The sequence below is a fragment of the Mesoplodon mirus genome, assembly GCF_964341445.2.
Source record: "Mesoplodon mirus genome assembly, chromosome: 16".
Classification (NCBI taxonomy): domain Eukaryota; kingdom Metazoa; phylum Chordata; class Mammalia; order Artiodactyla; family Ziphiidae; genus Mesoplodon; species Mesoplodon mirus.
The window spans coordinates 73,907,598-73,922,371 of record NC_138992.1 but is presented as its reverse complement, the minus strand read 5'-3'; the positions used below and the strand labels follow the sequence as shown (position 1 = coordinate 73,922,371).

Here is a 14,774-nt window from a genome sequence, read left to right as displayed (position 1 = left end):
CATCCTCTTCAGGGTAAATTTCTTTTCCATTTGAACAGCTCCTCCACAGTTAAGGAGAAGCCATTATTTCCTGGTTACCTTTTTGTCTTTTTGATGGGGAGAGGCAGAGGGATTGTGGGAGGCAACCAACTAATAGTCCCAACTTCTTAGTGATCTCTTCCATGAAGTCTTTGAGCCTTTTTTCAAAGAAAGTACCAATGGGGGCTCCTACTACTCTCATGCGTGCCTGAAGTTGTGAGTTCCAACTATAGGTCTGACTCTGGGACCCTCATTAAAGAATTAGGAAAACAAACAAACAAACAACAAAAAAACACCTCTTTAAAATTGGATTTTTATTGCTTAAGGAGGAATCTGCAAAATAAGGAGAGTGGGGAGAATGCAGATAAATGTAATCTAAAAGCTGTCCTCACATCCAATTAAAGCCAGTACTGGATAGAGGACCTGTTAGAAAATAGAAGAATAAACTGTTGAATGTCTCTCCATCATTTTCTCTCTTAACGCCCTAGTGGAGGGGCTGATAAGTACCAGAATGCCCAGAATATGGACAGCAAGAAAGCCAAAAGAGAAGATCCTAAACAATCCACTAATCGCATACTCAAGCCTGAATTTAATCGACTCTTTTGCAGAAACAAATTTGTCTTGGTAATTAATGGGTTATTCTAGCTCAAGTTACAGTAGCAGGAAATTCTGCAATAATTGTGGAAAGATACACTCCAGTAGACAGTGAATGATAGTCATGTGATCTACCCAGAGTAGACCAGTGTGACCCTTGTCACGACATTCATTTGAGAAAACAGGCGATTTTTCTGTCTTAAAAAAGATTCTTATTCTTCATATTGTGGCAGAATTGACATTTCTTAAGGACTTAAAGATTACTCAGCGTTTGACAAATGTTTGGTCAGACGGACTGAGGAGTGTGTTCTAATATGATTCACCATTCCTGAAAGGGGGAAAATCTACTTCCAGTTCTGAAGTCAGGGAAATTCTGTAACTTGACTCCTCTGTAAGGGGACTTGCTTCTGGCACTGCCTGCCTTTATTCTGTCAAGTATTTTCCTCCTTTCCCTTTACGTTGCTTCTGGCTGCACTCTATTATTCCATAGACCTTTAGGTTTTCCCTCTTTGTAATTTGATGCCGTATTCAGCAGTGGTCAGGAAGCTGTCCTGCCTTAGTTTAGTCCTTCTCAAAGGACTAAACTAAGCTTCTGCTTTCCTTAGCTGAATAGGTGGCTTGTTTTTTTTCTTTTAGGCTTTTGAGGGAGATTGTACTATTTTATTACCCTAGTAAAAAGAAAGTATGGATTTCCCATAGTGAGTTGATGCACACGTATCAGAGTAATCAAAAGGAATATTTAGTTCAATCACTTTGATATTGTTTGTTTCTTAAGATTCTTTTCATAGAGAAAGCACATTAAAATATGTCCCTATCTCCACCTTCTCCTAAGACACAGCCACACACTCAATTTCTTCTTTTTATTTTTTTAAATTTTGTTTTGATTTTCATCAGTTATACACAAATGTCAGTTGAAGAGTCAAATAATCACACTAGAATTATTGCCCCCCCAAATCCCTCTAGGATGCCACACCAACTCTTAGAGTCTTGTAACCACTGTTAACTCTCTTTTGCTGTCGGTTTTGGTGTCAAAGTTCGCACCTATAAATAGTGTGCTTATGCGGACACTTCTTGATTTTTTTAGTTTTAGGTATTATTTAGTGATTTTTCTCTCTTTGGAAAATTAGGATTTAGTTTTTTCTCACTCCTATTCCTGTTACCTATAGTCATAATTCCCCTCCATTGAACCTTTCATCATTTTTATGTTATAGCTTTTGTTAGACCAACATACAACATTGCATTATTAGAGCTATACACGGCTATTTTAAACTGAATCATTTCTTACGCAGCGTTGGCTTTTCTTGTGTTGCCCAACTTTTCATGTCCCCTAAAGTTAGTAAACTTTTTGTTTCATTTGCTTTGTTTTCTCCGTACTCATCATTAAGTTAAATGCAAACTCTCCTCAAATTGTGGAAATGTTCCTTCAGTGCATCCGAACACAGATACTCGTTTTATCGTCTTCGAGTCTTCGGACCTGCTCTAATCTGCACTGGTGCACACCTGACAGCTTGTCATCTTTACTCACCATCAGCCTTGGAGATTCCCTTTGTCTCTGTATTGTACTGATTTCCTGCATCCTGTGTTTTCTTCTTCTTTGGTTTATACTCTTGCTTTAGTGGAGTAAACCCTCAGGTGGTTTTCTGAGAAAGGGTGCACAGTAGTAAATTTTTGAGACCTTGCATGTCTGGAGAGGTCTTTAGTCAGGTTGTCCATTCAACTGATAGTTTGGCTGGGTATAGAATTCTAAGTTGGAAATGTTTTTCCCTCAGAATTTTATAAGTAGTAGCCTCTAGTATCTTTTAGAATCCTTATCTCTGGTATGTGATCTGGATTTTTAAAAAAATTTCTGCAAGCTTTTAGGACTTTCACATTGCCCCTACTGTTCTAAAATCTTATCGTGATATGTCTTCTTGTAGTGTGTTTTCATTCATTGTCTGGGAAATCAGTATTACATCTTTTCAATCTGGAGAGTTTTGTTTCCTAAATTGTTGATACTTTTCTCCTATTTTCCATGTTTTCTCTTCCTGGAACTTCTAAAATTTGGATATTAGACTTCCCAGACTGAGCCTCCAATTGCCTTGTCTTGCTATTTTCAATATTTTACTTTTCTTCTACTTTCTGAGAAATTTGTTTATATTTATGTGTCAATTTTTCTAATGAATTTTAACTTATATTTTTATTATAGCTTTAACTTCCAAGCACTCTTTACTGTTTTCTAGGTTAAAAAAAATAGAACCTTGTTTTTTTCAAGTAGCCAATAGCTCCTTTTCTATGTCTCTAAGGATAGTTAAGGTTTTTTTGATCTTCCTCTTTCATATTAAAGGCTTTTTTTATAAAAGAAATAAACCAAGCTGCCTGCTCCTATTTAATAGTGGGGCACTAAAAAGCTGACTGGTAACTGTGCACATGTGGATATACCTTTAAGAATGAAAGCCTCACTGCTGCAGGGTATTCTGGCTGTTTTACTGGGGAATCTCCATTGTCAGTATCTTGAGGTCTAGTTTCTTGAACTATTCATATTTCCCTGCCTAGAGGGTATTAGCTTGGTTGCCAGATTCTGTGAACTTAAACAGCCAATGCTAAGACTTTGGGGTATACTATGGTATAACTCAGGTGGCATCTCAGGTTCAGGAGAACCTGAGATGCTGGCTCAGGATTAAGCTTTCTCAGGCATACTGAATTTACCAGCTTCCCAAATTTTGTTTCTGTAATTTTCTCTCTCCTTCCCTTTGTCCTTGTGACTAAATGCTTTGAAAAATTTACGTGCTGTCACATATGAGGATATTAGGAGGGAGAAGAGAGAGAGAAATGAGTATTTTTGCCCTTCGTAATTCCCTGGACATTCCAACACTTTCCAAGACTGTCAGGCAATTTTAAATTTTGGAAATGTATTTAATATTATCAATAATGAAATTGGTATCCACACCATCTTAAATTAAATTTAGTTTTGCATGACCTCTTCAACTAGAATGTAATATCAACTCTTGGGTCTATACTTTTGCTTTCTCCTGCTGTGCCTGGCATGGTGCTGAGGATATACTGGACGATGAAATATATGCTTGCTGAATATGTGCATAAGCATTATCTTATAATCAGGTTTATGTGAAAGAAAGGATTAAGGACACTCTATAACGATCTCCTTTTATCAGCATTGGGCACCACATTATTTTTCTCAGATACCTTTTCTGTTTCCCTTTAAAAATCATCCCCAATGACACTATCCTAATATTTGCACCAAGTAATGCCCTCCCACAGCAGTTTTCTTGGTTGACTTTTATGAATTAGATAAAATACATCGTTTAAACATTTGAAATAATGAAGCTAAGAGTAGGGTATTCCCTGACATCACCACCATCTTACGTGGCAGAGTGGAATGGTTAAGGACATGGATTCTGGCCCAATCACTTAGCTGTGTGACCCCGGGCAAGTTCTTAACCTCTCTGTGCTTTTCTCCTCAAATTTAAAAAGAAAATAACAATAATAGTAAATATGGGCTTCCCTGGTGAAACAGTGGTTGAGAGTCCTCCTGCCAATGCTGGGGACACGAGTTCGTGCCCCAGTCTGGGAAGATCCCACATGCCGTGGAGAGCCACGGCTGCTGAGCCTGCACATCCAGAGCCTGTGCTCCGCAGCGGGAGAGGCCACAACAGTGAGAGGCCTGCGTACCACAAAAGAAAAAAAAAAAATAATAGTAAATATGATAGGGTAGTTGTGAGGATTTAATTTGATATATATGTAAAATACTTTACAGTTCCTGGTACATAATACTCAATAAATTTTAGCTCTGATGATGATGACTTTTCTGAGCAGCAAAGATAGTAATTGCAAGAGTGATGAGAGCTGTGAAGGAGACAGAGAGTGAAATCTGGATGTTCATCAGATGGATGCAACTTAACCTGCACACGTTTTAGTCTTTTTCCTTCAAAGGCCACAGCCCAGTCAGCTGCTCTCTGCTTTAAACCTGAGAAAGGTCAGATAGAAATGAATTTCCCCGCACAGTGAAAAGCATGTTTACCATGATTTAGTTGGCCCGAGGAAGGCTGGCTGAAGGTAACGACAGGGCTTTTATGTACATGAGAGGGGAGCTATTGGAAGAGAGGATTCAAGGTGGTTTAAGGAACTCTTGTGCAGATCGAGGTTTGACTTCATTTTTAAATATTTGTTACTGTTGAATTCTATTATTTTTGAATAGGCAATACATTCATAGGGTTCAAACATCAAATTAATATAGAAGATATGAAGCGTACACTCTCAAGAATACTCCCATCTCACCCACCTCATTTCCTACCAATAACCACTTTTATTTCGTTTTTGTTTTTCCTTCTAAAGTTCTTATGCCAATATAAACAAATATAAACATGTATTCTTATTTTCCTTCTTTCTTTCACGAAAGGAAGCATAGTGTGGCATACTCATTTTCCTTCATCACTGTCTTACACGTTGCTTTTAATTTTAAAAACACATTATGCAGCTTTTTCCGTAACAGTAAAAGCTTCATTTATTCTCTGTGTTCATGTGCACTGTGTTTTATTATATGGACGTCTTGTCATCTAACCAGTTCTGATTGATGGATACTTGACTTGCTTTCAATCTTTTGCTGCTACAACAATGCTGCAGTGAATGAACGTGTGCATATACCCATGAGTATATCAACAGGACAAATTTCCAGAAGTAGAATTACTGGATCACAGGATAAATGATTTTGTAATTTAAATAGATGTAACCAAATTACTTTCCATAAAGTTTATAGCAACTTGTACTCCCATTAGCAGTATCTGGGAGGGCCTAATTCCCTATGTCTCACCAATTAAACCTGTCAACTTTTTAGAGTTTGGTGATGTTTTCATTTTCCGTAATGGATAATAGTATCTCTAATTAGTAGTTCTCATCTATTTAAGGATTATTCATGTTTCTGTTTCTGTGAACTCATTGTTCGTGCTTTATCTTTTCCTTATCAAATTCTAAGAGCTCTTTTTATATTAGGGAGATTTGCTTTTTGCTATGATTTGAAGTACAAATAGTTTTCCCCTAGTTTATCGTTTCTCTTTGACCTTATTCGTACTGTTAATTTTTCTCCATGCAGATATATTCCCTCTTTTTGTAGTTGAGACTATCAATTGTTTCTTTTATGACTTTGGAAAGATTTTCCCACTCTAATGTTAAAAAGAAATTTCCACTTTTCTTCTGGTACTTCCCATGACTTCATTTTTACACTTAAATCTTTGACCTACTGAGAACTTATCCTAGTGTATGTTGTGAGATCTAATTTTGGCTCCAGTTGGCCACGCAGGTGTCCCAACATAATGCCATTGAAAAGTTCATCTTTTCTCCACTGTCTTTCTTATATACTAATTCCCATATTTGAGTGTTTGAGTCTTTTTTCTGAATATTCTATTCTGTTTCAATGGCCTGTGTATTCATTTCCATTACTTAGTTTTTATACTACATATATATACTACATATTAATATCTGATAGAGTTATGCTCCTTTGTTGCTCACCTCTTTCTGAATTTTTCTGGCTCTGTTTCTTTATTTTCCATATAAATTTTAGAGTCAGTTTGTCTGGTTTCCAATTAGAGGTATATTTTACATATACATATATATTTTTACATATATATGAAATTGGATTTTTTTTGTTCTTTTCCTAACTTTGACTCATATGCTTAATTCATTTGTTTTTATTGTTTCTTTTTTCAGTTTTACTCGAGACTACACATTTTCTTTGACTTTGTTCTCCCATGGGTTCCAATATAAGTGTTTTCATTATTGTTGCTCTGGAGAGGACCTGCAGCTCTGATTTGCATTTCATTTTGACACACAGTTACTTAAGAGTTTTAAAATTTCCAGAAAAAGGATCTTCTTCTTTTCTTATTTTGTTAAAAGATTAATTTTATTTCTGTCTACTATTTTTAGGTTTTTTTTTTTTTTTTTTTTTGCGGTACATGGGCCTCTCACTGTTGTGGCCTCTCCCGTTGCGGAGCGCAGGCTCTGGACGTGCAGGCTCAGCGGCCATGGCTCACGGGCCCAGCCACTCCGTGGCATGTGGGATCCTTCTGGACCGGGGCACGAACCCGTGTCCCCTGAATCGGCAGGCGGACTCTCAACCACTGCGCCACCAGGGAAGCCCATATTTTTAGGTTTTGAAATTTGAGGTTTTGTTCATGGCATAGGTCAGTTTTTGATGGGTGCTTGAAAAGAAGCTATAATTATCTTTGTAGGGTCTTGAATGTCACATGTATCCTGTTGGTTTTGTAACAATCACATGTATCCTATTGATTTGGTCAGTCTTCTGCATCATTCCTTATTTCATGCCCATCTAACCTGTTTTGGACAGAATGAAGTAAACTAGTCTCCTACGAACAGTGTTTCGATTTGCCCTTACACTGCTTGTTATTTCTAGTCTTTGAAATTTGTTACTATGGTATTTGGTTCACAGTTATTCCTTTTATGTCTTTATTGTGAATTGTATTCTTTCACATTATTAACTCTCCTTCTTTGGCTTCAATTCCATTTCATCTTAGGATAAAATCGTGGCTCCTACTTTTGGAGTAAAAGGAGTCTATCTCACAACACAGAGCTTTTCTTTTAATAGGTGAGGTAAGCCATTTACAGTTAATGAAATGGCAGGTTTGATCTTAACTCTGACATTTTGTAATATTTTGTGTTTATGGTTTATAGTGTTGTCTTTCAGTCTGTGTTTGGTTCTTTTACCTTTTGTTTTGGTACTTCTGCTTTTGAGGAAGCATGTTTGTTGTATTTTTGTTCTGTTATTTCCCTGTCTGTAATGTCCTCAGTCTTAGACCATCTCTGCGGGCTTACTTGTATGGACAGTGACAACATTGATAACTTGTGTCCGTTTCCGTCTCCCCTCCTCCACCCCAATTTAAGTCAGTGGTATTTTTAATACTTATCTTTGTACTGTTAAATATGCTTTTACCTCTGACTTGATTTGTCTACTTTAGATAATTTCCTGTGACTCTTAGCAATTCCAAATGCACAGTCCATGGGCTTATTCTACGTCCCATCTGGGTAGTCTTCCTACACCTCAAAGACCTCCTTTCTCTGCAACCACAAAGACCGTATTTGTTTCCTTGAAAAATGGCCATTTTGTGGGTTTCTCCAGGCGGCCACACCTTTTTCTCCCTCCAAGCGAACTGGGCTCAGGAGGCTTCTGTGCCTGTCTCGTGCCTCCTGCCCCACACCTGGTGACCCTCTCATTTTGCTACATGTTTCCGAGTTCTGCCGTGGCTAGACCCTCCTCAGCACTCTTTGTTCCTTCTTTCCCTCCCAACTCTCATAAGCTCAGCTCCATTTGATCTCAGGAGTTTCATCCCCAACTTTTGCACTCCACGTGGCCATCTGCTCTTCAGAGAATCTACTTTGCCACGTCTTTTTGGGATCTGCCACTGATAGGTCCCTGGGTCCTCCCCTGAGCTACCCGCATGGCTCCCTGAATTCTTTCCCTACAGGGTCTCTCCAGTCATTAGGCATCACTACTGACATTTGGAATCTGTACATTTTCTGCGTCTCCTAGTGTCCCTGACTATGTGGTTTACAAGGTCCCTTCCCTTGTTCTCTTTGTCACTCTGAATGGTTCCCAGGAGAAGGGAAGATATTTGAGTCTAAGCTTTGGCCATGTTCATTCAGGGAAGTGAATTCTGGACTTTAATGTTTTTAGTGGGAACCTTCTATAGCTGTCAGTCTGGAATGAGGTATTCAGCATAGTTAGAATCTTCTTTTAACATACCTGGTAGAACAAACTGATCCACTGTGGGGTGTTTTTTTTGATCCATTGTATTTTAAACTTGCCAACATGAACTCCTGTTGCTACAGTACACAGAGGGAAGCATTTGTTGGTGTTGGTCTATGGCTGGTTTGTCCTCAGCTTCATGGACAGAGCTGGCAGCCCTGTACCAATATTAGACACAGTCATGACAGCTCCCTTTTGCTTCCCTCAAGAACAGTTCTAAATCATGACCTCACTCTGTAGAGCCTCTACCCTGAATCACGCTTAACAGAAAAAAAAAAAAAAAAAATAGAAGTCCACAGATGAGAGCTTCCCCAGTCCCTTTCTGCCTGCTTAAAATCTTACCTGTGATAGCAGTTGTCCTGCCCTCTTTTGCTCACATCCAGGAGGAGATGCTTTCTCTCCAAGGCTACAGTCTCTTTCCCTGGGCATTCCTTTTCATTTCTTCTACAAGTTCTTAAACTTCATCAGTTACCTGTCTCCTCTTGCTTCTTTCACAGATAAATTCACTGCCTTTATCCTAAAAGTAACCTAAACCAAATCAACAATTTCAAAACATTTCTGTGTACCTTAGCCTTTTAGAGGTTTCTGCGTCCCTCTTCTCCTTAACAGCCCAAACACAGCTTCTACATCAAGCCCTTGCTGAAATTGCTGTCGCCCAGTGGAAGTCAGCTTTGTCCTAATGACAAAGTCCAGGCACCTCATTCTTTTAAACCCATGTACCAGCAGCCATGGCCTTGATTTCTCGGATGGGCAGTCTGGTTCTCCTTGTCTGCTCTCCTCCATCCCCATGCTAAATTTTACTGTTCCTCGGGGTCATCATTTCTTCTCACATCATATAATCTTTCTTTGTTGTGTCATCTACTTTTGTGTCCAAATAACGGGAAAAGGGACCCAGTTTAGAAGTATTTTAGCAAAATGTTTCTACTCATGGAATGTACAAGTGCAAAATATCCCAAGAACTCATTTAAAACATTATTCCTTTAAAAATAAATGTATCTCAATTTGTAAATTGTTATGTGTGAAGGTCATTACAAACAAGTAGCTGTTTTGGCGGGGGAGGAGGAGGGAAAAAAATCTTTTTCTAAAAAAGTTTTTACTTATTTGGTATGGGAGCAAGTAAACTGTTAATAGTTTAAATTTAGGTATGGAGCATATTATTCAGACTTAAGAAAATTTTGGCATTTTCCAATTCAGTTCTGTTTTGGACAAAGTGGTTTTTTATCAATAACAGATTTGAATAAGTGCAATACTATGGGACTGTTGAAGTATCTGTAAAGGGATAAGGTTAGGTCCTAAGTACCACCAGGACTACTAGACTTGTAGCTCTGCTGTTTGTCTCAGAAAAAGCATTTGAGGCGAAAGGAGTTTTTAGGAACTTTATTTTCTAAAAATCCATCCTACCTATATGTTTTTTTGTACATCTTAACTTTGTTAAAAATGAATAGAAACAAAGACAAAGGCTTATCTGGATGCAGGTTTAGAGTCAGCCCAGTTCAGCTTTTAAAGCACGAAGGTCCACCAGCAGGAGTTCTGCGCTTGGCCGCTGCGAAGCCCTGGCCCTCCAGCAGCGCTGGATGACGTCCTCCAGCTTCTTCCCGGGGCTCGAGGCAGTGAACACGGCCGCCGAGAGAGCCGGGCGAAGGTCGTAGGCCACCACGGCGTAGAGCACGTGCTGCCGCTCCCCCGAGTAGGGCGCCTCCCGGGTGGTCATCTGCCAGAGCGTGATGGCGAAGGAATAGATGTCCGCTCGGGGCGTGACGGGCTCTCCTTTCAGGAGCTCCGGCGCCCGGTGGGTGTAGGTGCCGCCCAGGTGGTGAGGGGCCCGCAAGCACAGCACATCTTCCAGCCTCGCGGAGCAGCCGAAGTCACCGATTTTGCAGACGTCCTGCTCGCTGATCAGAATGTTGGCCGGCTTGAGGTCCAAGTGCACGATGCTCTGTGAGTGGAGGAAGAGCAGGCCGCTGACCACATCCAGGGAGTACTTGAGACACTTCTCCAGACCCAGCTGCTCCCCGGCGCCGCAGGCAGGCCCGCGGTCCTCGGGGCAGCCGGTGGCGCCGTAGATGACCTGGTGCAGAGTGACGTCGCCCCCGAACTCCATGATGATGGTCCCCAGGCTGTCGAAGCCCGCGGGCGCGCGCGTGCTGGCCGCCACCACGCGCACTATGTTGGCGTGGCGGAGCCGAGCGACGTTGAGCTCGGCCCAGAAGCTGCGCCGGGAGGCCAGCCGGTTCTTGGTGCGGTTGCTCACCTGCTTGATGGCCACGGGCACGCCGTGGTAGGTGGCCTTGTACACGGAGCCGAAGCCGCCAGCTCCCAGCCTGCGCAGCAGGCGCACCTGCTCCCAGTCGATGGAGCACCAGGCCAGCCGGCGCGGGAGGCGGGGGGCCCGGGGCGGGGTGCCCCCCGCCAAGAGCCTGCCTGCCGGCCCCGGGAGCTCGCAGGGGCTGCTGCAGGGCCGCGAGTCCCCCGACGGGGACAGGTCGCCCGGCAGGTGAGGGCGCCGCGGGAGAGGCGAGGGCATCCCTCCGGCCGCGTGGACCCCGCCGGGGCGCAGGTGAGCGGGCAGGGCAGAGGAGACCCCGCGTGCCTGCAGGCGTCGCTGGCTGCCGCCGCCCCTGCTCCACCCCAGCGTTTGTCTCCTCTGCCTTCGTCTTCCCCAAATGAGCCCCATGTGTGCTGGTACTCAGCGAGGGGTTTTATCAGATGGGGAAACGGTCTGAAGGAAGCACGACAATCCCATTCAGATGAAAGCATTTCCCTTCAACGCTTAAAGTGCATTAGTATAAAAAGAAGCCCCAGAGAAGGGTGCACCGGATAAACCGCCCCGAGCGGCCCCAGGCCCCACCCCTCTTTCACACAATTTCTTTAATTATTATAAAGCAGGCTTCTTCTCCCCAAGTCTCATCCGCTGAGCATCATCAGTCCTCAGACTAAAGAGACCACAACAGTGCAATGAAATGTTTTCACACTTTGCAGGCTATAATGATTGTCAGTTTATTCTCCAGCTGCATTAAATCACTTCCAGCAGTTATCGGCAGGAAGAATTGAAACACGAACAGCTGACATTTGTTGAACCGATTACAGGGAAAATTAGATGCAACGTTCATATAGGGATGAAAAATGATAACCTGAAAGTAATCGATCCAAACAGAATCACTGATACAGGTCAAAACACAAGCCCCCTAAGTTCATCGGAGAAAGGAAAATGCAGCTTACGTAGCAAATTAGCAAAGACTTTTTTTTTCCACATCTTTATTGGAGTATAAATCCTTTACAAGTTGTGTTAGTTTCCGCTATACAACAAAGTGAATCAGCTATATTCTTAGCAACCTATCAGCTCCCTAGCAATCCTTCAGGTCCACCCAGCCAGCTCACTTGCAGAAGAGATTCTAGGCTTCTCAACAAATGACTTACAGAAGTTTTGAAGCAGTTTTGAAGGTAGAGGAGGAAAAAGCACAAAAATGATTCAGAGCCGTGACCAGAGCTTCAAATAATAACAAATACGAGAGAATCCCAGGAGAGGAAAAATCCGAAGAAATAAAAGCGGCACAGAATCATATAATGTGCCTCCCTATTATGTGGAAAACCAGATGTTGAAATTAAATCCAGGGTCGTGCTGTCCAGCCGTAAGTTCTTCCGTTCTAATTTTTATAATAAAAAAACAATTTTCATTCCATACCTTTGGAACAAAGACTGACAATGTTACCCTGTTCGAGAAAAAACACAGGAAAATGAAAGATCTACCTTTTGAAAAATCAAATGGTAAAGTTCTGTTCTGACTTACTGCACTTAGAGCATGTAGGTGATGTGTAACCACATTTTTCTAATGATAGGTCTATGCTTCTGAAGTATATTTGTTCCTAGAAGATGTTAATAAACACAGTCCATTTACATAAGCCATTGAAAGTCCTTTGAGCCCTAGGATAAGATTTCTGTTCTATCAATATATTACCCCTCTGACTTAGCATGTGTTATCACGTATAATATTCAACCTGTTTGAGCCTCACCCTTTTTACTTAAGAAATTAGGATAATTATTAAAGTAAACTTTTTTATTTTGGAACAAAGTATGGGGAGCCCTGTCTGGAGTAATAACAAAAATCTAAAAAATGTAAACTATGAAATATTTTAGTAGAAATGCAGTTGTGTCAAGCCTGAAATATGAAAAGGTGGCAGTGAATAGAGTAAAATAAGGAAGTAACAAAATTATATTCTATAAGTCTATATTGCAAAATCTATTTAATAGCCATCGTATTGTTGGAATTATAATCTAGGGCTCTGAAACTGTTATATGGTATTGGGAATGCTGTGAATATTAGCCAGATAAGAGCAGTGGAGTGCCTTAACCTTCTTGGTAGTACACACAATGCAAAATGATGTGACTTATTATAATATAATCTTTATTTTGAAGACAATAGCATAAACAATTCATTTTCACAGTTTGACTCTATTATTTACATAAAATGTAAAAGGTATTAATGAAAATAATGGTACCCTGTCCATTCACAAATCCCAAGTTCATTAGATCCATCATCTGCCCATCTGCCCAGGAGGATTTAATTGAATATCCAATCTCTGGGGCCAAATGGCCTGGGTTTCTTACTGTCCCCCGGTTTCCTTGTCTGAAAAATGAGGAAAATATGCCTACCTCAGGATTGTTGTCAAGATTAACAGAATTCCAAATACTATCAGGGCCTGATTAGTAATACCTAAATGCTAATTATTATTTATGAAACTCATAAAAAGATGTATATGGGATTATAACAGTAAGATCTGTTAGACAGTATTGGTTTAAAATGTACCCTACCAGGGCTGAAGTAACATCATTTTATCATGTTAAACCAATTTAAAGTTTAATTAGAGTATTTTTTTCTGCACTTAAGTTTTGTTTGAGGTTAAAGACATAAGGGCATATTACCTTACACTAAAGATTTGGAGGGTCCACACTGATCTGATCAAATGCGGTAACTTTGTCATCCTGAAATAAATTAGGCAAAGAATAAAACGTGTTGAAAACAGAGGATGCACTGTCTCCCCTAGAATTGCAGATGAAACACAGGAAAGTCGAGGGACTGGGCACCTGCAGGTAAGAAAAGGCTCTCAGGTTCTAAGAGTAAATAGAGGCTTGACATTTTCTGCTCTTTGACTGACAGGCTGGCTGTGAAGAGATCCTTCAGCATCCAGCAAGCGACAGCATATTTATCACAAGATGTGACAACAGGTGCCAGAATTAATAGCTTATTGAATTTGATTTCAATCACAGAGACTGAAGGCAGCGCTGGTTGGAGGAGTGTCTCCTGCTGGGCGGGTGCGGGGTCCAGGGCTGCCTTCCAGGCCACTGGGTCTAGTGGCTTCCGCTCAGGCTGAGGACCAGCGACATCAAGGCAGGGGTCCGTTTCCCGGGGACCTCAGGTTACAACCCAACTTCAGGCTGTGAAAATGGGAAGGAATGGGCGAACTGGAGTCGTTGAAGTCTTGTATTATGACTTAAAAGCCTGGATGAAGGTCGAAAATTCACTTTTGCTTTTTGTAGAACTGAAAAATTAATAGATGAATACATGTACTTTGCTGAAATATGAGGATTTTAGAGTCAAACTTGAGAAACATTACTTTTTTTTTTTTACTTAAGTGGGATTACACTGTTGACATTATTCTGAAATTTGAATTTTAGTCTTAACAATGTATCGTGAGCTTGTTTCTACCTCAGTACAGTACATATAGAGCGACTTCAAGTTTACTAACATAAGATGGGCAGGGGAAGGTCTAACTTCTATGGGACCTAAAGCATAGTACAAACTGAGGGACTCTCTTTAAGAAAAAGATTTTAAAGTTACATATGGAAGCAAATATTTTTTAGATGAGAAATCACAAAAAGTTACAAATTTAAAAAAGCTGACAACACAGACATCACGAAATTCAGAGAAAAAAGCAATTTTACTTATGAATAATAATACCTGAAACTTATATGTTACTTTCCCCCCCATTTTTTTGGGGGGGAATATATTTTTTGTTACCTATTCATATGACAAACATTCTATCAAAATTTGATCTTGGGTGGAACGTCAATTAATATCAACATAAGCAACTTTTTTACTACTGTGGGTTTATTTTATAGAAATGAAACCAGTCCAAAATATGTCTTTTATTGATCAAATTGACGCATCCCTGGGAGTTAGACACAGTCCCATTAATCTGAATTATTTATTGTCTTATTACAGCAAGTTGCCCCAGGCTCATAACCTACCCTACGCCAGATATGGAATCAGCCATTTCTCCAGGGTATCCTGGAAAGATGGCATTAGAAATCATAATAGTGAAGTTTATACATCAGGTCCATTCTCATAAACCCTTGTTCCTAGCTCATTTTAGCTGACAGAATTGGAAAATATACTCCTTTTTTTTCTTTTAAA

At 40.5% G+C, this 14,774-nt stretch overlaps 1 protein-coding gene across 1 annotated transcript; it reads right to left on the bottom strand.

Annotated features, from left to right (window-relative positions):
* Positions 1–9,845: 9,845 nt before the first annotated feature.
* MOS (MOS proto-oncogene, serine/threonine kinase) lies at positions 9,846–10,886 on the bottom strand (the record flags this gene model as incomplete). The annotated part of the gene is made up of 1 exon (XM_082601105.1): positions 9,846–10,886. The coding sequence occupies one exon, from the start codon at positions 10,884–10,886 to the stop codon at positions 9,846–9,848; it is 1,041 nt and encodes a 346-aa protein (XP_082457231.1).
* Positions 10,887–14,774: the final 3,888 nt, after the last annotated feature.